Source organism: Anser cygnoides, chromosome 2 (assembly GCF_040182565.1).
Source record: "Anser cygnoides isolate HZ-2024a breed goose chromosome 2, Taihu_goose_T2T_genome, whole genome shotgun sequence".
Lineage (NCBI taxonomy): Eukaryota > Metazoa > Chordata > Aves > Anseriformes > Anatidae > Anser > Anser cygnoides.
In genome coordinates, this window is record NC_089874.1 from 50,111,694 (window position 1) to 50,137,312 (window position 25,619).

Genomic DNA, 25,619 nt, shown 5'->3' on the forward strand with positions numbered 1-25,619 from the left:
CCTGGTTTCTCAGACTGACAGGCTACACATTTGTTATCTTCCGTCTTATTTGGTACAAGGCATATTCCACAGTCCCAAGAGCCTTTCGCCTTCTTAAATTTGTCTCCAAAGCCCAGAGTGGCTGTTGTGTCAGTGCTGCTCGAGGAGGATGTCACTGTCACCGAGCTGTCTGTGACCACTGGTCATGTCAGAGCAGGCATTACTCCCGTTCCAGGTTTTGGTGTCTCACATGCTATACATTTTGTAGCTTCCGGTTTGTTTTGGACAAGACATGTATCACAATCCCACGTTCCAGGTACTGTTTTGAATTTGTCTCCAAAGCCCAGCATCCCTGCTGGGGGCGCTGCTGGCTTTGAGGTGTCGCATTGACTTGAACTTACTGTCTGTTTCATACTCTCAACTGTTGAGGCTTTAGTAGCTTGACAAGTTACACATTTGTCCTTTATGTCTTTGTTTTGCAGAAAAGGGTCACATGTATCAGATTGCCAGTACGATGCTTGTTTAGAAGTCTCTTTACCTGCAGAAAAAGTTGTTATTGCAGGCCTAGTATAAACCACTGTGCTTGTCGTAGGTTGTGCAGACGTAGAAGAGCGTGTTTTCAACAATCCAAAGTCTAGGAAGCAAGAAAAAAAAGTCTTCCTGTTAGCGCAGCACCTCACTACATGTAACTAAGTGACTTTACTAGAGGGCAAAAATTTCAACTCAGGTGCCAATGGTTACAACTAGACATTCAGACCGAGCGCAACAGGAAGTCCCCAGAAATCTTATCGAAACGGATGAAATTTCATCTGCTGCACTGGGTCACAACAGAACATTTCGTTAAAGCTTCATTTAACTCTTTGTTTCCAAGCAAGCTTTAAATCAACATTTTCACTGGTCGATACAAGTACAAACAGACAGTAGCTGACTGAAATCTGACAGTCCAACGTGGAATGGAAATAATACAATTTGATTAAGACGCGATGCCCAATCGAATCAAATTTCTAAAGCTCCTCCTTCCGTAGCAGATGACTCAGATCTACTCCAGTAACTGTACAGAAGTTTGTCCTCGGAGCAGCAATCCATACGGTATTTTCCCACAGATGCTGAATATTAATTAAATAATAAAAACTCAAGACAATTGAACAACTGTCTAATTTTCTATAATCTTTTTCAAAATGCATCGGACACAGGACAACTCCTTATTTAAAAGGTGGCAATTTTAACAGAAAAGACAAGCTACTAATACAGAAAGACTAAAGGAAATGCATCTTAAACAGCAGCTCAAGTTGCTTGTAAATCTACCTTGAACATAGTTGTTTTGTGGTTTGTTTGTTGGGTTTTTTTTAGTCAAAACTGAAGTCTTTGAACAATGTGGGTTTAGATTCTGCTTCTTTTAAACCGATAAAGAAAGTGAATGTCACTTCACTCAGAGGTCTTCCCTTAAATAAAATGCACAATGTATTTTCTCTCACTTAGCTCTTTCCAGTAGAGAAATGTGCTGCCTTCTTAACAAGTATGTAAGTTAGAAGAAGACTTTTGGGAAAAGATCAAATTCAATAAAGCCCTTTTTCTTAAAAGATATCTTTTCCACAGACACACTTTATGAAACTGTTGAAAACAATTGCAATTGCTTAAAAACAAAATTCAGAAAAGGGTTTTTAACGTAAAACACTCCACTTCTGTTTGCAGTTTAAATTTTAATCCACAGGAGCCATTGTAAGCTAAGGCCCAAAGATTCGCAGCTTTCGCCATGTATTTGGAACTGAAGCTCTTTCCTGTTCTTTCTTCACCTGGGCTGAAGGTGGGACAGGAGTGTTGAGTTTTACAAACATTTCCTTTTCAATTCCACAAATTGTATTTACTTAAAATGAAACACCGATTATCTGGCTAATTCTCTTAGTACCTCATTTACAAGTACATCCTAACACGTAAAGGAGATGCAACCCATCTGCTTTTCATCTTGCAGTTTTACTTCCAGCAACAAACACCACTTAGAATAGAAGGGGGCAGATGCACCCTAACAAACGCAGCGCTTAATGTAATGCTCTCCTACATTCATATTTATAGCAGATACTCTATTAACCATAAGTCCTGTGTTGTTTTTTTTTTTAATAAAAAATGCTAGCGTATTTTTTGCAGCATCTTTTTAAAAGGAGTTCATTATCTCTCCAGGATTTTTTAGAACGTCTAAGACGCTTCCTTCCTTTAAGACATGGGCAGTGGTGAAGGGACCACCAGCAAAATCTTTGACCTCCTCTTTCTGTGTGTTGATGTTGGTTGAGGTGGTGGTGTCTTTTGAAACAAAAGAAAACAAAAACAGCTTTCACAATGTGACCTAGTTAGAGCAGATTATACTCCCTTTTGTTAGAAACAAGAATTTCCAGCTTTCATGCTTCTCACATAAGAATCTTCACAAATTCTACTTACTTTGCAATGCTTTATGATTACAAGCAAAACAAAAAGCAACAAAACAAAACAAAAATTATAAAAGCAGATCTGTCACTGGAAAAATACTGCAGAAGTCCAACACTGCCTGGAATTGCTAGCATGCGCAGACAGGACAGATTGAAGATTTAATAAAGAAAAAAAGAAAAATCAGCACTTCAGATCTGAAGTGCTAAAGTTTCAGTTACCTAGGGTAAGAAAGGGCGTCACTGGAGTACCACTGGGTCCAGAAAGTTCTGCCGATTTTACAATGGGAACACTAAATGTAAACCCAATCTGCTATGAACAAGAGAGGTTTTTCAGATTCTCAAGCCACAGGAACTTCAATCGAATGCACACACAAAACCAAATCTGAAAGCTGCTCTTCACATTTGTAGCACGCATGCTGAATGACAAATTATAAGCCAGAAGCCTACATACTTTTCTCCATCAAGGCAGATTCTGCTTTAGTGTTCTGCAACAGCCTACTAAATGCCTAAGAAAAAAAGTTAAGCTCCTTTATTATTTTACTTACAGAAGACGTAGGTAGCACTTCTGCCTCAGTAGATTTCACAACTGGAGATGAAAACGCGAACTCAGGACTGCTAACAGTACTTGTTGGTTGTATCTGTATTTTCAAAAGAATTAAAGGTTTATATTTAAGAGCAACAACTACCTGAATTCACTACCCAACAGAAGTCCCGCAGTGACGTCGAAAAACCTGATGTTTGAGTTATTTTGCAGATAAAAGTAATAATAAAACACAGGGAAGTTTCCAAGTGGGTATAGGACAATATCTTCAAAACCAAATTCCAGAAACTGAGAGGAAAAGCTGGAGATGCTACTTAGGTCTAAATGCACGGAGAAGCAAGCCAGGAAGCTGAAGAACGGCAAACTCAGCCCAATGATACTCCAAGAACTTCAGCAAACACCTCAACATGTTAAAGCAGCTATCTACTTCAAACCGTACAAAAAATATTTCAAGTACTCTGGAACAGATTAATGTTTATTTTATTGCAATAATATGCCAATTATTGCACCCTAGGCTCATTCTATGTGAGGCTTATATGACCACGTTACCTCTAATTTAATAACTTAAATAAAGTTGTGGTTTAACCATTGCAGGCAACTAAGCACCACACAGCCACTCGCTCACTCCCTCCAAGTGGAACAGGGAAAAGAACTGGAAGTAAAGAAGTAAAGTTGTTAAATTTGAGGTAGCATTAATGACTCATCGCATGTAATGGCTACCTGGAAAGACAAATGCCATAACCCTGTACATACTCCCCACTCCTTCCCCTTCTTTCCCCCAGCATTTATTGCTGAGCACGATGCTAAATGGTGTGGAATATCCCTTTGGTACTCTGGGCTCCGCTGTCCTGGCTGAGTGCCCTCCCAGCCTCTTGTGCATCCCCGACCTCCTCGCTGGCAGGGCAGCGTGAGAAACAGAAAAGAACTTGTCACTGTGTAAGCACTGCTCAGCAACAGCTAAAACACCAGTGCCTTACCAACACTGTTTTGCTCACAAAACTGCAACATAGCATCATCTACTACGAAGAAAATTAACTCTACCCCTGCCAAAACCACTATAAATAACTTGGCATAAAGTCCACACCCCCCTTCCCCCCCAGACTTCCACATCATTTGAAGCAGTTATACAATCACGTTAAATGGGAGTTGGCAGGCTCTAAGACTGAGAGAAGCAGAATCAAAACATTTATGCCTTTTTCCCCAAACTGGCATACAACCCCAATTCATTCAGCTGCGTAGAAACTAATATTTGTTAGTTTCATGAGCACCACAGAAAAAGTCAACTCGCAATAAAGCAGTATACTCATTGTAAACATTATTTATAGCATAAAGATTTACCTTGCCCGCCGCCGTCGCTGCTGCATCTGCCATGCCTGCCGCCTCCGTTGAATTTGCCACGCTTGTCGTTGCCGCTGTTGACCTTGATATGTCCTTTGTCATCAGCAGATATGGCATGCCCGCCGCCATTATTGGATATGTCAAGCCTGAGGGCACTGTTGAACACGTTATGCCCGACGTCGCCGTTGTATATATCATGTCCTCCACCTCCTCCTCTGATAGATCTGTCAAGTCCTCCACCTCCGATGGATCTGTCATGCCCTCCACCTCTGATGGATCTGTCATGCCCTCCACCTCTGATGGATTTGCCATGCCCGTCGCAGCTGCTGGAGTTGCCGTGCTCATTGCTGCTGTTGAAACAGCGCTCGGTGACGCTGAGACAGCGCTACTACCGACGAAACTAGTATTGAACTGAGGCAGCGATGCAGCACTGATGGGTAGGGGTATTTTCGGTAGCACTGGTTCCTCCACTTCCTAAAGTTGCAAATTTTAATTTTTCTTATACAAGACATACTACTTTCTCACCCCATCGCACCCAATTTATTAACAAAATTAAATAGAACAAAAATCCATACAAATTAAGAGAAAGCAAGTTTCCAGAAGAAATCCCGATCTCCCCACCTCTGTCTACCACGTCATTTTAATTTATGGCAGGCCTGCTTCCACATTATACTCTATTCAACAACTGTACAGCAAGAACACTGAAAGTTAACTCAAAACCTGTGCAGAACAGAGAGGCACAGATCACATTTTTTTTCTTTCTTTTCTATACTTTAGTCATCAAAGCTCTGGAGAAGCATCATCCTTTCTAACTACCCTCGCATGGCTTCAATTAAGAGTACACTCTCAAGACAAGTGAGAAAGTGTTCCTCTTGCAAAATTAGGCAGGATAGCTGCCAAAGTTTCTAAAGTCACTACAGCAGTGAACGTGGAAAAAGGTAATGTTTAAAGAAGCAGGTAGGTTCAACAACCAAACTAAACACAAAAAGCACCAAAGAAAGTCAGACTAGCAGCACTGAAGATTGTGTTCTGGTAAATACAGTCTATACCATGTATCAGGATGCAAATATAAAAATCAGAAAACAGCCTCTTAACAACTTCAATTTTCATCCCTGCCACTTACTTTATTCGATTACTAAGATTGGATGAGTTATGTTTTAAATGGCATAGAAAATCTGACCAAAATTTGTACAGTACTATCATGATCTACTTAGAAATGACTAGGCAGGGATGTAAGTTGGTGCTACTGATATTCAGTGCATCCTGTAGCTTACATCTGTTTCACAGTTTTGATTTGAAAAGTTTATGGAACTTTTGATATTTGGACCATTATTTTATTTGTGTTATAGGAATATACAACAGTGTTTACGATTTCTTTATATTGCATCATCCGGAAGTCCCATTTAATGATTTGAAACTTAAATTAACTTAAATACTTAATATTAACTTAATATTAATTAAATACTTAATGTTAACGTAAATACTGAAATTAACTTACAGGCAGCTTATATAACATCCAATAAAAGAAAAAATAATCTGAATATTCATGGTCATAGTTTTATGGAATAGATTTTTCCTATTAAAATGAGAAAAAAACTCTCTCACAATGAGTTTGGTGAGTATGAAAAACTGAGTCATCGTTAGCAGACATGGAGAATGCTCTCTTCTACTACTCTTTTTCACACTCTTGGCCTGTATCTTTCTGTATGACTTAAATATGAAACCAAAAATTAAGCTTTTTTTTTCTTTTTATACTTGGCACTCGTTTCAAGTATCATTCCTGTAGAAAAACTATACAAACCTTCACCAAAACATTACTTCTCTTCTTAGGACTCATTCATTCAATTGCTAACGAGAAATGTTATAGTTTGAAGAATCTCCAAGGTAACAGAATTAAAAGTTTCACAATTATATAAGCAAAGTTCAGGTATTCAAACACAGGAAATCAATTGGAGCCTGCTCTGAAACCCACAAGAAAACAAAAACAATGCAAAAATAAAGCGGTATTGTTATAATTTACTATGATGCAATAAAACTGACACACTTAGCTAGTTACTTCAGTAAGCTCAGTGACAGCAATTAATTTAAGAGTCACTTACCTGTTCTTGTACAGCTCTTGATAAATAGTGTATTCCTCTTTCCCTTCTCATTTTGCCGCCTCCGCTACTCACTCCTGAAGACAGACCATTGGACGCAGCAGTACTGAATTTGTAGCTGGTCACATTGCTAGCACACGACAGTACAGAAGTTGGGGGAAACAAGAGAAAAAAAAATTACCAGCCAAATTGTTTTTTCAAGATATTAGAGCTGTTATTAGTCCTAGAATTGAAACCTGCTGATCAGAAAAAAACTAAAGCTGTCTCACAAGTTGCTAAACGCTGGTAAATACTTGATGTTCTAAATAGGAAAAACTTTATTAACAGCAGCAATGAAAAGGACATACATAAGTGCACCGTTCACATGGGAACAATGACTAAGCCAGAAGACCTGAAATAGAAGAGCTGATTTAGATTGTTATTTTCCAGTGCTTCCTTTAAATAGGACCGGTTCTCTGATTCTGCGATGCACGTGTATCTTTTGCAGGGATATAAAAGAACAGCTCACAAAAATACAGAAAGAGTGCACATATGCACACATACACATGGGAAACACTGCCAACAGCTCTGATAGAATAGAGACGCCTTAGACTTGTGTGGCAAGGTAATATGGCCTAAGCTTCAGAAGCAGCTCTGACTTTCATGTGGCCATCAGCAGGAACAGCAGAGGTGTTTGGGTATGCCAACATTCCAGAAGTCTTTTCAGACATGTATACAGATCCCTTTTGTAAGGCATACAAAAGCATTTATCTGGTACTTAAAAAAGCCTAGCTCAAAACCAGAAAGATATCCTAATCCAAGAGCAAATGGGGAAAAAATAACCCAAACCAGAAGTGGAATAGGGAATAACTCTAACAAAAGTACTATGGCAAGAAAATGAAGTATGCCTGGAAAAACTGTGACATCAAAGCTTATCTTGCAGCCAATCAGTCAGTCAGTACAAAAGTGCGTTAGATCGCACTGGAAGACACCAGGTCAGACTCCCACAATACTGAGGAGGAGAACTGGTCTAAACTTGTCAAATACTTGACAACAGCCTGCTTAGCACTGTAACTGCATAGAGGAAGACAGATCCCTAAGGCATATGCTCAGACTTTTCTCTAATCCAAACTGTCAATCCATTAGAATTCTGAAAAAAGTCTTACATCAAAATAGATCTTCATTCAGACAACTATCGCTTGCCCGTAACAGCCCATATTCCTCTTTCTGTTAACACCTGTGAGCTTCAAGGGGGCAAAGACAGTTGTCAGCCTTCAAGCAAGTCTAATCTACAATTGGACTCAGGATATAAAATATATATATACACACACACACATAGATATATAGCATTGGTGGGCCGGAGATTTACTGAGTATTCCAACTCAACTGTCCAAAGGGACTCTTGCCAGCAGATCAGTGTGGTGCTCCTGCTCCAGAACATGGCACCCAACAGAGACCAGCATCACAAAAAACACTACCACCACTACCTACTCTACAAACAAAAGGTAGGGCACTGCAATAAACTTTGTGAACGAAACCAAAAGCAGTATGAGTTTTCTGTATCTCCTTCCTAAATGGAGAAGTAGAAAGGAGTTCTAACAAAGACAATTTAGAACAGTTTGAAAAAAACATAATTACAGCCCAGCACCTGATTGCACCTGTACCAGAACCTTAAAGCCAGTCGCTTCCACCCCTAAAAAGGTGGTTGTTGTGAAGTCCAACTTTTAGATGCCAAAACAAAGTGTTGAGTTCTTTCTGCAAGCCAAAGAATGCCCATGGTCACCTAAGAATTGCTTGGCAGATGAGCATAGAGTCAACAAAATTCCCTGCTACTGTTCTTTGAAAAGAGCAACCCCCTAAAAACCGAGTGCAAAGTCTCTTAACTCAAGCATTATTACCCAAAACACCATTTGCCCAGAAGGAAAAGCCATCAATATTATCTGGAGGATAACTCATTTGACCTAAACCAAGAAAGCAGTGTAACACAAAGCACTCTCCTCAAGAAGAAATTCAATTAATTCTGCTGGATTTTTTTTATTTTAGAGATGAGTTAGCATTTGGCCTCAAATGATTCTAAAGAACACATGGTCTTCATGTGAACTCAAAGCAGACAATTAACTTCATCATGAAAGGAGTATTAAAAAAAAGAATAATAAATCATAAATCTTCCTCCATGTTTTTGCTTAAAAAATAAAGAAAAAAACACATCAATAAACATCCTCCTGAACCGTAACTCACTTCCCCTACTTCACCTTCTAAAGAATACTTCAGAAAGAATCATCCCATTAGGACAGAGCTTTCAAACTGCAAGCAATTAAATAGCTAAAACTAATAGCTTTTCCCCTAGGGAACATTAGGAGGGACAAATTATTTTGTTATAAGTAAACTGAGTTATAAACCATGAAATATCTGTCAAAGCAAAATTTGTAACACTACAGATTTAGTTAAACTACAAAATGAACCATATTTCCTGTAGAAGGAAAAAATAAGGCCTCCAATAGCAAAGATCCTTTCTGTGGATACAGCATTATAACGTGCCTCGTTTCCCATCTTCGTATCCTACTCAGAAGATAAACTTGGGATAAAAAGTGGTGTATCAGTAGTTTTATTCTTGCTCATCTTCCTTCCTTTCATAAAAACAACAATTTTCTCAAAGTTATATTGATCTTCAAACACAATCCAGACTTTGCAGCTGCCTCAAAATACAAAATTTTCATTGGATTTCCCATTCCTTTTACTGAGAACTGTCACCACCTTTCAGGTGCAGACCGTACTGAAAAAGGAGATTTCTTTCTTCCTTCAAGTAAGTTTTAAATTAATAGATGTCATACCTTTCAGATGGTTCTGCTCGCTGTTCTGCAGGCAAAGTCTTCTCTCTCATCCCCTGCAAGTTAAGTTTAGTTCAAGAGTTAGCTGAATATGTACAGAATACACAAAGTACCAACAACCACTTAATGTGGTTTTTTGTGGTTTTTATTTTATTTATTTATTTTTAATTTTATAGCACTGAATACACCTCACCTACTTAACGTTGTTCCCTAATTCAGCATTGTGGGTACAGTTCAGTTAAATTTTGGGGCTAAAGTAAGCATCACTGCTTCACTCAGCATTGAGGACAAACTGATAGAACACTAAATCAAATTTGTCAAATCTTCCAACAAAGAAAGTAATTATTTTAAACAAAATGACAAAAATTGTGTGTGTGGGGGGGAGAGTTTTCATCAAAACTTGTGTTTACCAGCCCCATAAAAGGGACATACTTTTCTGTTGTCTATCATTTATCAACAAACAAGAAAAAAAAAAAACCTCTACCCCCCTAAAAACTAAGCAGTTGCTGCTACATTCATTTTAGAACTTTACCAAATGGAGATTGTGCTGGCTAAACAATACAGAGATTAAAAGAGTTAAAAGCAATAAGCAACCAGTATTACTGTCCTCTTTGATTTCCAGCCTAAGAAGCCCATACACTTAACACGTGGTCATTTGTACACTCAGACCGATACTGGAAACACAGATGTTTTCGCAGAAAGAGATGCCCATTTAATTTTATGGAAAATTTATCAGACTCCATCTACTCCAAAGCAATCAAAACCGATAACTCAGCACATTGTCAGAACTCTCACTTGGAGCACATAGCTCACCTGGAATAGTTTACACACAACACGAGCATGTCTCATCAGTGACACCTTTGTGTACATGAGAATATAGAAGGAAAACATTTCTGTCTTTTAATATTCTTTCACTGAGAACAGGATGACTCAATAGCACATCATGACATCGTGAAAACAACCACAAGACACTGAGTGTTCCAAAAACAGAATTAAATCCATAAAAGCTCAATCTATTTCACAATGGTTCCCACTGCCTTAAAGCTCGCCTCAAACATACTATCAGTACTTTTTGCAAAGATAGGATAACAATTGGTTTGAGAAACATTCCAAGACTGGAAAAAAAAAACAGGCACATAAGGACTCAAAAATGTACTCACTTGGAACTTTGTGTCTACTCTCTGGCAAATTTTGCTGGACTGAGTAGTTGAAGTCGGTGATGGTTCAGAATACCGCGTATAACGCATCGGTTGACGGTTTACCGTTGGTGTCACAAGTCTCTTAACAGGTGGAGGCTGGAATGCATTCTGGGATTCCAGCTTTGAAAGGGAAACAGCAATCAATTTATCCTTACGTCCACCCAAATTAATTCCAATATTTATTGATGAAAACAAATTACAGAACTATAAACCTCACCCCATCGGTCTTGGCACTCAGAGAACGCAATTTGAAAATTCTAAAGACCGTTCAACTTGTAGAGGGAAATCACCAGAAAACAGTAACGAAATCCATAAAGCTATATATAAGTAGCCAAAGTCTGACTGAATTCCATTTCAAAATTTGGCAGTTAGCTTCATAGACAAAATAATTCACGCTACCATAATTAAAATAACCCATGTTCCTAGAATATGCTCCTATCTTTTCCTCTGCCCACACTGTGATTTTTTTTTTTAGTAGCTTAATTCATTAATTTAACATTCGAAGTGTTAAGCAACTAATTATACAGGCTTCTGGGCTTCACATTCCCTACATTTTCCCCCTTCAAAGTTACACAAATAATAGAACACACTCAAAAAAAAAACAACTTGTCAGTCTTACAATAATCTCATTCATTAAAATATGATCCAATGCTTTACATGTGCATTAGATGCACTTCAAGTAGTGGGTTTGACTTCCCTTTTCAAAGCATTTTCACAGACCAGAGTTAATTTTTAACACAGACCACTGCGTGTTCTGCAAAACTGACTTAACTGAACTGTCAGACAGAAAACAAACCCTAAAGGCTACAAGATTTACCGATGGCTCCGCCTGCGGTCTTAAGGATCAGAAAATACAGTCTTAGGAAGCATGCTATTGTTCAAATCAATACCAACAGGAAATTTTTGTTTACGCTGCAGCTTTAATTTCACAGTATCTCCCAGCTCTTAGTAATAGGATTCACACTATCTCTAAAGTATATAAAAATGCGTCTTTCTAAAAAATATTACATTCAGTTTGAAACCTTGAATAAGACATGTTTTATGTAAGTTCACAAATCTACTTCGAGTGAACGACGGTTCATTGCTGGTTTTAAAGGTAAAAAAGAAAAATATTAATTCCCCCAGTTAGGCATTTAATACACCAAGAGCTATTCTGCCTGGTACAGTTCCTTGAAATAAGAAAAATACCACATCACTGCTACCCACTGCAGAAGTTTAGCCTGAGTGCACAAGTGTTCTGTCAACCGCATGTTCACTTTAGCAGGAAAACACGCAAGCAAATAATTGCTTCTCAGCAAATAATTGCCTCAGCAAATAATTCCCTCAGCAAATAATTGCTTCTCATCCCGGGCTACCCTTCTCCCGCCACTATTATGAATTCTAGTATTATGAATAGACAATCTATCTCCTTTCACCCACTGACAGCTGCGTGCAACATTCATTTAGTGGCTGACAATTTCAGGCTCTCTGTTGCAAATCTGGCAGATCTTTCTTAATGCCTTATCACAGGTGTATTGCTATAATATAACTGAGAATTCACACCAGATTTGGTTTTAGTTATTTGGATAATATTTATGATATACTTCACTTCTCCATGCCCTTGTAATTTGGCAGATGGTGAAAAGATGGTCCAGGAAATCTGAGATGTTTGTAAACTCTGAAGTGATTGTAAACTTAATTATACATCCATCCAATCAAGGAATTAGCACAGAAACTTCTTGAGACACTGTCCCTTTGCTCATTAGAACAGAAGATGAAAAGTTTGCACATCTTGTTATTTCCTTCAGTCACCTGATCTTCAAGTGGTCATTTAAGGGCTTTGCAATTTAATAAGCCCAAGGATACCCCTAACTAAAGTCATCAAAAAAAGATGACTAGTTTTCATTTTTTAAACAAAATGAAAGGAAGTCATGCTTTACCACAGCATTATCACCAGTTCTGTGCTACCTCCAAATAGGAATTTAGGAGCGTAAGATTTATAGCGTCGGAAATTAACGATTTTCCTCGTCTTTACTTTGAATGGTGATAAAAAGCACAAAAACTAGTTTTCTGTGCCCGAATGAACACGGAAGTCTGTACAAAGTCTATATGACCACTCAATCACCATTTTTCTATTTGTGATCATTTCTTCAAGAGAAAACTTTCCTCAACAGGAATTTTAATATGCAGCTTCACCCCAAGTTGGGGGACAAGATAAAGCCACTTGGTGTGTTCTAGAGTTGTTGCTCTCAACTTACAAAGATAACATAATTCTTAACCTGAGTAATCTTCACAGCCCATCATCTACTGTGGATACATGCCAATATTAACTTGATTTGATGTCTATGTTGTCACTGAGGTTTGAGAAAATTTTTCTAATAGTGATAAAGCATTGAAAAAGTTATCTACCTCAGCTTAAGACATTATTGGTTCTTACCTTTCTTCGTTTGGACTGGAAGTCAGTAATATCCGGTTTATCTATGTCCGGAGGCTAAGGGAAAAAACAAAGCATAAATATTAGAGGGCAATTTTTTTTCCTGAGACAGAGGGTTCCCTGCAACAAAAATGTGGGGGTTCATGGTCAACTTATACAACACAGCGGCAAAAGAGATGCCATTCTTTTAGCATCCTGTTGAAAAAATAGCACAATAAATTAAACCGGCCACAACGTAAGGAAGAATAGTTTTATCTTTATCCTTTGACGGCACATTTACTAAGTTTTATAAACACATGAAGCAAAAACAGATTAAAAGAAGTGCTATTTACCAACAAAGGGCTTGACAGCTTCTCCACTGCCTCCAAGATGCACCGTGCAGCGGTACTTAAGGTAGCGCGGGGCCGCACAGTTTCTTGTCTAGCTTTCGCTCTCTTTTGTGCCTGAAAAATTAGCATTTTAAGTGTTACAATGGTCAATTCTCAGCTAAGGAGGCATGTATTTTATGTCCCAAGGCTACACTGATGATACAATCAATATATTCCGATGACAGAGAAAAATGCAGTCACTGGGAGTTCAAGCCATAAAGAAGAGAATACATTCGGAGTTTAATGAAGTTTACCTTGGGCCTCAGTGCATCTTGCACGTGCTTGTTGCACGAGCAGTAAAAGAACTCCGTACTTGTAAAAGGTCAAGACGGATGATGCTAGGACTGCTAAGGCCTCCGAAGCAGTAATCAGGGAAACAGAACTCAAGAAAAGGCTTGTGGTGGTACAGAAAGCATTTTCAGTAACAACACAGACCTCAGAGTTTCACGATGGTCTAAGTGTACCATCTCAAAATCGGTGTATACAATCATAACCAGGAACTAGTTTTACTTCTCTCTTGCTTCCTCCCTTCCCCCAAGATTAAAGTTGGCTGCAAATCTTTGTCTTAAAAGATAAAGATCTGATTTAAACTGTAACAGATCTAAACATTACACTGAAAAAGTAAACTGTGTATTTGCACCACCCAACTTCAAATATCAGTCAAAAACTTCCTTTGGTGTGACTTTTTTTCTTCCCAGGTTAAATCCCTCATATAACCACACTGTGCTTATCACACGATGTGAAGACAGGAAGCAGACCACGCAGCATGTAAAAACACAAGTGAGACTCACAGAACCACAGAATGGTTAAGGTTGGAAGTGACCTCTAGAGATCGCCTGGTCTACCCCCCCGCTCAAGCAGGGCCACCCCGAGCAGGTTGCCCAGGACCATGTCAAGTCAGCTCTTGAAGACCTCCAAAGAGGGAGACTCCACAGCCTCTCCGGGCAACCCGTGCCAGGGCTCCATCACCCGCACAGTGCAAAAGCGTTTCCTGATGCTCAGAGCCTCACGTTTCAGTTTGTGCCTGTTGCCTCTTGACCTGGCACTGGGCACTGCTGAAAACACAATGGCTCTCTATGCTCTTTGCACCATCCATTCAGGTATTTTTTTACACCAATAAGATCCCCCCTGAACCTCCTCTCCTCCATGCTAAACGGGCCCAGCAGTCCCTGCCTCTCCTCAGAGGAGAGGTGCTCCCAGTCCCTTGATCATCTTGGTGGCCCTTCGCTGGACTCTCTAGTACCTTGCTGTCATTCACAGCAAGCAGCAAGAAGCTTGCAAGCTACTCTCTCCTTTAAAAGCCTAGTATTTTGGTTCCTCTTTTTACCATAATGCAGTAATATTGTAAAAAACAAAAATAGCCGACCAAAGAGGGTTCCCAGCTTTGCACCACAAGGTTTCAAGGTTTCCCGTAAGTGAGGTACTTGTACTGCCCTTTTTCCGTTGCACAAATGGACTGTCAGAACAGAGCCAGCAAACCCGCGTTTTCATTTTCTTAAAATTCCTTTTGATTTATCGATAAAAGTCACTTTCATTTAAATACATTCCTACCAAACCTGATTTGACTTTCCGTTTCGATTCAGCTCTAGCTAATCAGAGTTGTCAGCAGTTTTTATTTGGTATTTCCAAGAACTCTTGGGGGCAAATAACTCTCTTCAAGAACTATATGAATCCTTCAAAACAGAAAGCATGTCACTGCTTATCTTGAGACTGCATTTAGTCCTGCATGCCTCTGTGTACCAGAAGAACAAAGGATCAGCCAAGTTGATTTTACATATTTTCAAAGACTGCAGGCTTATACAACATATCCATAGCATGAATGTAGGCATGCTTGGAAAAGAAGATCCACAGATAAATATTAGCCAGGTTTGACTACTGTAGCTTTTGCTACCATAAACACAAGTTTTCAAAGTTAGGCTGTCATTGGTTTTTTTGCATCATGTTATTTTAACGTAATGTAGTCAGAGGCAGACAATGGCACTTAAATGGAATTTTTTGAAAGACCTAACAATAGAGGAAACCCCAACTACCAACAACTTGCCCAAACTGTCATTCTTGTTCTTTCTGACAAGTATTACCTGTGGTAAAAACTGTTATAAAAGAATTTAAACAGAAATCAATCTCGTCTATTTGTGTAGACCAAGAGGGCAGAAGAGCAACTGTTACCACATATTCAGCTCCCTGCTCAAAGCTCCTTTGGCAGTGCTGCTTTTTTTATTTCCATCACTATTTCCCACTACACTACTTTTCTCATACCCGATAAGGTTCCGTCTTTGGCTGCCTAGATCTTGCAGCTGCACCACCATAGGCCGTCTTTCCGGGGTAAAATGGAGAAAACCCAAGCTGGTTTTGCTTAAAAACAGACGTGCTTCCACGTACCTACGGAAACACAGTATGAAAAGTGGATAGAAAAACAGGTACACATTCAAACTGATTAAAAGAAATACTGTGCAGTACTTACAGGACACAGTCCTCCAAAAACAAATAAACTGAATGCAGGTTTCTTAGAGCTAGCTGCAGAATGCTGCGAGAGGGAATGAGTTCTTTCAGCTTCTGTGGGCCAGAGCAGTGACGATGAAGTATTTTTTAAAACTGCAACATCTGCCAAAATGACGTATGCTAGATGTAAATGCCTCTCGTACGTACAGAACTTTAACAATAAAGATCACACTAATTCAAGTTCTTCAATACAGAAAAATAAGCATGACTTCAGCTTCTTTAAATAGATCAACTTCACGTACAGACTGAAAACCAAGTATCACCTACAAACTTGAAAACTGTTCACAGAGCTGCAAGTAGTTTTCAGCAATCTTACCAAGTTAATACTGTGCTTCCAATGCAGATATTTTTTTCCTTCATGCTAAGATAAAAGAGGACCGCATAAACATCAGTGCATTTGTACGGACAAAGCTTTTTTCTGTGTTGGTAAAAGGCTGGAGGCCAGCACAGATCATAATCGCACAGGTTTTAAACCTGGAAGATTCCCCAAAGGCTGCTCTAAGAGTTAACGATCTTCTGCCCATGTATGTTTTACGAAGACACACCAGAAAGTTCTAGTGCACTCAGGTTATATTGCTAAAGCCCAGCAACTCTACTCTCAGCTGTACAAAAGATCTCTGGAAAACCTGCTGAGCACACGTCAGTCCCTGTCTATATGGGGGACTAGAAAAAGCTGCAAACCTGCTGTTCGCCCTTTCAGCGAGAAGACCTAGGTACCAACCTACATCGACACGATGCTTATTTTTTATTTTAAAATGGTGTGCTTTCCTCAATGAATTTGGCAAAAGACATGAAAGTATTGACAGCTGAAGCCTTCTACCAAGAAAGGTCAAAAAACAGCCTATAGCTTATGTCAGAGTAGTTTCTTTATCTTCTCTTGCTGAAACACAGGAAAACATCTCGTGTTCCTATTTGTCACCTGCACTTATTCACATTTAACCAGCTGTCTGTTAGATATTCTGAGTCACTCTTCCTTCTAGACAATCAGCCTAGTTGTCAAGCTACGGCAAGTCAGCCTGATTTCCTACTGTCCCAGTTCAAAATTTACATATAACCTAGCTGAATGTGTATATTTCAGCACTGACTCTTTCTAACATCAGGGTATCATAAACGTATTCCAAAGCACGCTTCTATTAAAAAGGTGATAGGATTATATACTTCTAAAACACTAAAAATTCAATTTAATTCTCGCATCCAAAGTTGACATTCACCTATTTTATTTACTAAGGTGATGTGGAATATTAAAGAACGCAAGGTACTTCACATTAAAAAAAAAGTCAATTAAACAGAGAACACAAAAATCACCTTCAGCAGATGCTCTAGAGGAGGAATCACTGGTTGTTGGGATGTTATCATCGTCTTGTTGAGAGGTAGAATCTTCTATTTCTTTTATGAAGGACAGCCTAGGACTGCCAATGCCAAATATAGAAGATGTCGAGGGCTGACAAGGTGGGACAGGAGAATCCAGCACGGTGTAATTCAGATGGCTCCGATGAAGAGAGGGCCTTGTTAACACAACTGGGAAGTTCAGTGCTGATCTACTTGTGGATGGTTCTAGACAAGAACAGGGAGATAATTAGCTTTGCTATAGACAAGCTCACAGAAGCCAAAACCTGTTTCCTATCGACAGCCATGCTATTGCCAAGTTCTAAGGCAAAAAGAGAGAAGCCAAATTTAACTTCTTCCTCACCCAGATAGGGTTGCATCTAACTGTCTGGCTACAACAACAACACTGCTTGCGATACACAGTATTAATGTTGCATCCAGAAGTAGTTAACTATGAGGTTTTACAACACCACATTCTGACCCCGTGCTCAAATGCTCTAACGCTGACTTGGCCGTTCACTAAATCAAACATATATACTCCTTCTCCCATGTACAGCTTGCAATAAGCTTTACAAAATTTGAGATTACACGGTAAGTTACAGATAACACTGCAGCTTCCATAATATTGGAACAAAGGTTATATTAATCTGAATACACAACATGAAAATGAACGTTTGCAGTACTTTTTTCCCAAGTTCTTCCATATCAGCTCACGTTAGAGGCAAAACATCATCTCCTACCCATTAACTATTGGGATTTTGACCCAAGGGACACGGATGTTGACCCAAGTAACCAGATGAGCATTTTTCCCTCTTGAAGCAAAGGGTCTGCAAACAATGCCAGTGGCCTGGAATAGGTGGCCTTGAAGTCTATCTTGCTAAATGAATGGAACTATTCATGGGTATTTTGCCTGATGAAAGCCTACTGTCTCTCCCAGGAATCTGGGCAATTCAAATGACTTTGAGCCACTATCCTCTTGATACTTGAACTGAAGCTTAAACTAGTTAGTTCAATCTTCATAACCACTGCAGTACCACTAATTAGCTCTCCAAACCATGAGCAGATTTTTAGGACAGCACCGTTTGAGATACAGAAAGTTCTTCAGGCGGAAGGCCACCCAATATAGGCTCCAGCACACTGATACCTCAGAACTGAAGAAACACATTGGTTTCAAAATGTAGTAATAATTAAAAAAAAAATATCTTATTCTTAAGCATAGTAAGTAACACCCACGGACAGCAACATAAGCTGCAAAAGGTTCCAGGGTGTCCACCTGCTCCTGATCTCCTGGAGTTAGCAAGCTTGCAGTGCAGCTGTTCTTACTGAAAGCTCCTTTCACGCAGTTACATAGGAAAGCCAACATGTGTTCCTCAGTCACGAAGACCTTCTCTATTCTTTTCTCCAAACTCATTCCCAAGCTACAGCTACACACAAAGCCATCAATCTCCTTGTTTACAATTAGATGAGATTGGAGGCAAAGATATTTCCTCCTTATTTTTTGATTCTGCCAACAACAGAAGCAACTGACTTTCCACATTATCTATGGTTACCTACGCACGCTCAGACAAAACTTCTTTACTTATTAAAAGCTGACTTCCCCAAAACAGCTAATTTAAGAGAAACTCAAATAAGAATAGATGCAAATTTATACAACAGGACTACAGGAACAGTGAGAGGCACTGGATATAAGACAAATTAATCTTTCATGAGGTAAAGGAGTTGCAAACCTCGTTGCCAACGGTCCAAATACCTTTTCAAAGACGCCCCCTGCCCCCCGCGTAGACCTTAAAGTTATTGAATATTTTAAGGATAATAATCTCATAAACCACGTCCGTGCACAAGTTCCCCAGTTCACCATCAAGTTAACAAGGAACTTTACTAAATTGATCAAAGCCCAAAACAAAAAAAAACAAAACAAAACAAACAAAGTCGGGACACGAGACGGAATTTTCCTCTGCCATTCTAGCATCTAGTCTTTTGTTTCGAAGACTGCAAAACAAATTAATTTTTTTAATTGCCTTAGGCAATTAGACAGATTTTCATTCCATATCTTTTAAAAGATGGAAAATGCAACCCAGCACACTTGCAAATGACTTATTTTCAGCATTTAGCACCTGGCTAATAGAGTACCTAAAGTTAACTGATGCCTTCCAAGAGCATAAGATGTATGCTTCGTAACTGTGTATACAGTTTAAAGCTAAGACGGTTTCACAAACAGTTGTTTTGACTTTTTTGTTTGTTTTTTTTTCATTCTGTCAAAACCCTCATTCCAATTTCCTTTTGAAATTCAGATTCAAAACTAGAAATCTGTGAATAAATACAGATGGCCAGAATTCCAAATGATTTTTCACATACCTTGTCTACTTATTCTTGCTGGTTCAGGCGTGAATCTCTCATCGATTATGGTATCTTCATCTGCATAATCGTGGTGATAGTTTACCGGAGTCTCCTCCTGGTTTGCAGATTCATTTCTGTCTACACACTCCTCCTCATGCTTATTGAAATACTTCTGCAGCCAGGCCGGTACAATATTTCTCACAGTTTCTGTCATTCTGCTAATTATTCCCTGCTTGAAAGAAAAAACACTTGTTTAATTACAGAAACACAGTCAACAGCATATGCTGGGATACCACCTTCCACGGACCTTGAAGACAGATATTATACAGCAAATATTCAGAAGACGACGACGAGGTTGATCCCTGGCATAGGATCGCTACACTTCTGGTAAACCTAAAATTCACCTAAGATTGATTTACAACTACCTATCACTTTCTGCACTTCCAAGTGACCTTGGCAAGGTTCAAAGTTTTGAAACCTCTGCCAAAATTCACCAGCAGGTCGTCAATCTGCAAGGCTATCAGGAAACTCTACGCCTGAACAGCTCCTGACCTACAGACTTGTTCCAGGACTCTTCGCACCCTCACGTGAAAACCAACTAAACCAGAAGTTCAGCAACTATCTACTGCGACAGTCAGGACCATACTACCCATTAAAATCAGTGAATCTAAATATTTTCAATTTTAGTAATGCTGAATTGCAGTGACTATACGCACAAAAAACAGTTCTGCTCTCAACAGTCAGGCTAACCCAGAAGATGTCCTGGAAGAAACACAGCTATAGCTATAGCACCAGCACCTCCTCTTGCAAGAGCCTTCTAAAGCTGTTGCTGTATTTTGTAGGAGACTGACTCTGCGGCATACATCGGGTACGATCGGAGAATTCCCACCTGGCCGAAATCCCCAGGAACTACGGTTAAATAAAAGATAAATTAATATAAATGAATATAATTAATAATAAAAATTAATAATAAAAATTAATATCCAGAAAGCTGACAATCATGAGCTAGGCATCCTGCTAATCATCCCTCCTGCAGGTAGGGGGAAAAAAAAAGTAAATTAGATCCAGGACTAGTTCCCAGGAACTTTGAAGCTGCTAACTATACTGTCGACAGTGCCCAGGCACCTTCAGAGCTTAATGGTAAGAGACAGAGGGTTTGGTGGGCTGTAATTATGATCACAAGCACACAAAACACATCTATTTAAGTATTTCTAAGAATCGACTTATCGACTAAAGTTGTAGGGGGAAGGATGAGAAAAACAGCGGGGTAGGGATCAGAACCAGAGGTATAACCTCACAAAATCGCATCGGTCGCTTTCGTGCCTCCCCAACTGCATCACTGAGAGACAATTAACATTAAGCCACAGAACCTTCTGCAGAGTGGACATGATATTGAAAATAAACTGGAATTAATTGACAAATGCTCTAAGCAAGCTATCTGCTCAAAGCTCGTCCTTTTACGTTATGAACATTTGCACGATTCGTCTGGTTACAAAGCTAACTGCTATAATAAATGCACACATGTAACACCGATCAGTTTGTCTATTTATCAAATCATTAAAATTCTTCCCCGATAAGTTACTGTTAATTTGATCTGCGCTGGATGTGCAGCAGCCATTCTCTGTGCAGAATCCCCCAGATATCCCCACGCACGTGTTTGCTCTGGCACACTCTTTAAATAAACCTACTGGAAAACACGCAGAGATAACAGACAATGGAAAAGCTAGAAAACCATCTCCACTGATTATTTTTAATCCACGTGTAAGGTTTATCAGTTAGCTACACAGTGTCGGCACACGCAAGCTATGGCACTTTCAACATTAATGCACTGTTCAAGCCAGAGGTTTCAACGGTTGCTCTGTAAGCGTGGGGAATGTTTGCATTGCCCTTCCAGGCCAGCTTTAGATGGACAAGATTGATTGTCAATATATGGTATAAGGGACTTGGCATTTCTGCAAGTGATAAAAACCTAATTGAGCAGCTATCCACGCGTAGCGCTCCCTTGGTTTTGCATATGATAATCAATCCCCTCAGCTACGTTGCTCATTTAATAGCGGAGAGGTTTTGGCTGAACAAACGTGTGCAGAGGGCATCTCCAGAGCATCTCTCTGGGCGTCCTGACATTTCTTAGCAAAGAGCTGCTGGGAGGGATCTCGGCGCGTCCCCCCTCCAGCACGGGGATTTTCACAGCCCGAATTGACGGACCGCTTTCACCATCAACCTGCTGTACCCTACAGCACAAACGAGAAGCAAAGCCTGGCAGGTAACGTTCAGAGTATTGATGATGGGCTGAGGAGGGGTGCAGGGAGCGGGGAAAGCCCTGGGGGTGGCACTGGGGGTCCTGAGGGCAGCGGGCTGGGGGTGAAGGGGAGGGGGAGGAGGGGGGTAATGGGCTGGGTAGAGGGGTAAGGGGGTAAGTAAGGGGCTGAGGGGATAACTGAGGGGGTTAGTAAGGGGCTGAGGGGGTAACTAAGGGGGTAACTAAGCCGTTGAGGGGGTAACTAAGGGGGTAACTAAGCGGTCGAGGGGGTAACTAAGGGGGTAAGGAGGTGGGTAGGGGGTAACTAAGGGGATAAAGGGGCGGGTAAGGTAAGGGGGTAAGTAAGGGGGTAACTGGTGGGCTGAGGGGGAAGGGCCCGCTGTGGGGGGGCCGCTCCTCACCCGCTTGCTCCTGGCACAGGGGGGCTTCGCGGCGCCCAAACGGTGGCGCCGCCTCTTCACCTTGCCGCCGGCCGCTCCTCCTCCTCCTCCTCCTCCTCCTCCTCCTCCTCCTCCTCCTGCTCCTCCTCCTCCTGATCGGGCTCCTGGGCTGCCGCCCGGCGCCCCGCCGCCACCGGCCCTGCCACCGCCGGCCATGCCGCTGCCGGTCGCGCCGCTACCGGTCGCGCCGCCCGAGGCCATACCGCCCCCCCCCCCGCGTTCGGTGCCGTCACGGGGCCCCCCCGCCCCCCGCCGCCACGCGCCGCGGGGCCTGCCCTGCCCCTCGTGGGAATAAAAATGTTGTTTTTGCAGAGTTACGTTGTTTAAAGGTAAGGAATGGGGTATTGAGGTGTGCTTGCAGCGATAAGAACGCTTAGCAGGCGACCTTGTAAAACGCAGACAACCAGACTCCGTAGAACAATTCGGGGAAAATCACGGTGTTGAGTCAAGTCAGGTAAGTGAAGAAACATCACCGCTTCAACCAGTAAAAAAGTCAAAAGAAATTCGAAATTTAACAGGCCGGCAACGGAAGGCCATGCATTGTCTGGGAAGCATCAGACAGATTGTGAGCCTGGATCACCCCCTGAGTGGGGAAACAGGGGAGGGTCCCGTCATCAAAAAGTATATAAACTGGGTTTTGGAACCAGCAGGGGCGCTCCTGCTCGTGGGACGCCCGCCACTGCGATCGCGAATAAATTCCTGCTTCGCTGAGCTCCTCGCCTGAGCCCAAGTTCTTGGCTACGGAGTGTTTCTCACAATTTGGGGCTCGTCCGGGAGCCAGTCGCCTACTGGGGAGCCCCACCGCCGCAGCAGCAGGAAGGCATGCCCCGCTGATTTCAGCGGTCCTGTGCATCGACGGCGGCGGTTCTGCGGAGAGCTGACAGAGGGCCCGAGACTGATGAAAGAGGCAGGATCCGTGAAGGAGTGGGGAAGGGAAGAAGGCAGGCACTCCGGCTTTGAGAATTGATCCGGTAACTCTGTGCACAGACCAAGGTAAGAAATAGGAAGTATTGCCTTGGGGGTCGGGTGAGACTCTGTGTGCCGTGGGATTGAGACGTACTTTTGTACGGAGCGAGTGTGGAGTCCTGATCCGCGGTTCCGCAGCTCCGCGAGGGGCGCGGCCGGAGACGGACGAAGCGTGAGATGAGGGAGAGAAAGGAAGAGTCTCGGGAAATGCGGTGTATGGTAAGCCCTTGCACGGGGAAGTGCTTGGCAATACACCAGGGAAATTTGGTGTGCGGTAGTCCTCGCACGGACGGGACGCCCGCCACTGCGATCGCGAATAAATTCCTGCTTCGCTGAGCTCCTCGCCTGAGCCCAAGTTCTTGGCTACGGAGTGTTTCTCACACCCTCCCCCTCCCTCCCTCGCGCGCCCCCTCCCCTCACGGGAACGCGCGCCCCCCCCTCCCGCTGCCGCTCCCGTTCCTCGCCCCGCCCCGGTCCCGTCCCGGTCCCGCCGCCCTCCCGCTCCCGCCCTCAGGACCCGGCCGCCATAATGAACCCCGGCCCGGCCACCGTAAGCACGGGGCTAGGAGTCACCTCCAGAGCCTCCCCGCGCCGTGGCGCCGACCGCCGGTGTGCCGCAGCACCGCGCCGGGCGTGGGACGGCGCCCCGAGCCCACAGTGCTCGTCAGAAAAGCCCCGCACCGACAACCGATACCCCCGCACCGACAACCGATACCCCCACGCCGACAACCAACGCACAAGCAGAGTTTTAGGCCGGATTCGTGGCCCCGTTGGTCCGGGAAGCGGTCGTCACGCTAAATTCTACCTTACGGCAGGGGAACGATGGGCATCGTGACAGATCGCCGCCCCAGAAAATAAACACAGAAATAAATAATAAAAACGATAACGGGACGTGAATCGTGCCCTTAATAACAGACATTGGGCAGTGAAATCACCGACTTCTGCAACAATCCGTGCTCAGGGAACTGACTAAAACCCCTCCTGCATTGGCCATGTAATAGCTAGGCAAACATCACATAATGCTTCCCTCCCTCACGTACACCAAAGCTATTAAGGCAACCATAGTAGTGTGATAACGTGATTTTTCTCCTCCAGATCAGCGTCAAAGGCAGCTACGCTAGGTTTGCTCATAAGTTCAAACGCTGCTTTATTTATTTATTTAAATGCCATTTTTCTTATTTAGAAGGATTTCCGTAGGGTGACAGGCCTTTAATGACACTCACGACTCAGAAACATTTGCCGATGCAGTCAAACGGTGTCTATTAACGCGAGGCACTGAAGTTAATTGGTATTAAAAATGAGCCAAAACGAAAGGCAAGTATCTGCGTGTCCAGCAGAATGACAGCGATCATCACCATTTGATCAACCTTCCCTGTGAGTTCTATCTGCAAGTTACTTTGAGGTAGCGCTAGAAAGAAGCGGTTGGTCCAGAGCATCCCTGCAAAAAGAAACATCCACGGCTTAAGTACCGTTTACTCTTTTGGTATCCTTTTAAGTACTTTTTACCCGTTTCGGACTCCTGCCTTTTCCCGGCTCACTGATGACAGCATTAGTAGCCCCTCAAGCTACTGTCCTACAGCCTTTCCCATCAGTGAAGAGATAGGAAAAACCCCACTACTTCTTGGAAAAGAAAACCAGCAGGTTTTTGAATAAAAGCACTCTCTGTTGCAGCTAGGTACAACGAAAAGAGTTTATGAAATCATTACGGGACATTCTTGTAGAAAACTTCCTCAAGCTTGGAAGAAAAAAAAACATTTCAGCTAAGTAAAACAGAAAATAACTGGAAGAAGTGAAGTATGGCGGTGTTGGAAAAGTTGCTTCAAAGACTTGTTTAATTAAAAAGAAGGAAGAAAGCAAGTCCCTACTGCAATCCCATCTTTGTCAAACTGATGGCGGGCACCAGTACGATGTGTTCAGCTAACACAGGCTGGAAGTTGTAACTGCAGCTGTGAAGTTTACCCAGTAAAAAGACTCCGCAAAGCATTCTAGCAGTTCCGATGCAATCACTGCTTCCTGAATTTGTGACTCATGGTTAACACGGCAGTACAGGAAGAAGTCTGGCATTCACTGTGCTCTTACGGTAAAGAATCTGCCCTGCGCACACCATCCCAAGCCAGGTATGCGCTCCTAACAGGAAAGGACGATAGGCTGATAAGTCTCAGCAGAGGGAAAAAGACATCAGAGAACTACTTTATAACAGCAGCACGCGGGCTGCAACCAACGTTCTCTTCCTCTCATCATTTTCATTTCTGTGGACTCCAAGAGAATACACTCCCAACATTTTTCAGCTCTGGAGAACAAACAGCCCAACCAATCTCATTCACTGAACTACAAAACTGGTATTTTCGCTATCTAGTCCGGAAAAGGAGGCGCACGTCTCTAACGTACAGTGTAGAGACCTTGTTAATAGGCAAAGTCTGCATAAAATAGGTGGCCACAGCCTGATTTTCTGACGTTCAGGGCCTTGGGTCACACACCACCACAGTATCAGACTTAATGAAGTCACCAATCTATGTGGGCCCCTCATTACACAGGTCACATGTTATGGACCAACCTCTCAAAGGCCAAAAACCAGCACTGATACTGCCGGGCCAACACATATCTGTAGCATCCCATTTCTGGGTGACAACACA

At 41.9% G+C, this 25,619-nt stretch overlaps 3 protein-coding genes across 6 annotated transcripts in view; 1 reads left to right on the forward strand and 2 right to left on the reverse strand.

Moving 5' to 3' along the window:
• Positions 1-22,221, reverse strand: part of LOC136789851 (nuclear pore complex protein Nup153-like) — a 57,815-nt gene extending 35,594 nt beyond the window's left edge. The window contains exons 1-3 of the mRNA XM_066990995.1: positions 21,982-22,221; positions 20,119-20,229; positions 19,339-19,549 (exon numbers count right to left, since the gene is read on the reverse strand). Coding sequence (XP_066847096.1) covers positions 19,339-19,549; positions 20,119-20,229; positions 21,982-22,221 — 562 coding nt within the window. The remainder of the gene's footprint in view (positions 1-19,338; positions 19,550-20,118; positions 20,230-21,981) is intronic.
• LOC136786324 (nuclear pore complex protein Nup153-like) overlaps positions 1-25,619 on the forward strand; it is a 378,386-nt gene that overhangs the window by 111,354 nt on the left and 241,413 nt on the right. The gene's annotated exons all lie outside the window — the stretch shown is intronic.
• Positions 2-10,589, reverse strand: LOC136789880 (nuclear pore complex protein Nup153-like). 2 transcript variants are annotated; one of them, XM_066991165.1, is made up of 6 exons: positions 10,339-10,586; positions 9,182-9,234; positions 6,375-6,501; positions 4,276-4,749; positions 2,942-3,034; positions 2-613 (listed from the first exon to the last, which is right to left on the reverse strand). In XM_066991165.1, the coding sequence occupies exons 1-6, from the start codon at positions 10,423-10,425 to the stop codon at positions 599-601; spliced, it is 849 nt and encodes a 282-aa protein (XP_066847266.1). In that variant the 5' UTR covers positions 10,426-10,586; the 3' UTR covers positions 2-598. The 2 variants fall into 2 exon arrangements, with proteins under 2 accessions (XP_066847266.1, XP_066847265.1); XM_066991164.1 differs by lacking the exon at positions 2-613 and adding an exon at positions 637-2,274 and having other exon boundaries at positions 10,339-10,589.

What these genes read in the sequence shown, in the direction of transcription:
- LOC136789880 (XM_066991164.1), bottom strand. Translation starts at nt 10,425, where the DNA reads ATGCGTTATACGCGGTATTCTGAACCATCACCGACTTCAACTACTCAG. An exon ending in CAGCGACGGCGGCGGGCAAG is followed by an intron (nt 3,035 to 4,275) that starts GTAAATCTTTAT and finishes TTGAAAATACAG; the next exon opens with ATACAACCAACAAGTACTGT. An exon ending in AAGTGCTACCTACGTCTTCT is followed by an intron (nt 2,275 to 2,941) that starts GTAAGTAAAATA and finishes TTGTTTCAAAAG; the next exon opens with ACACCACCACCTCAACCAAC.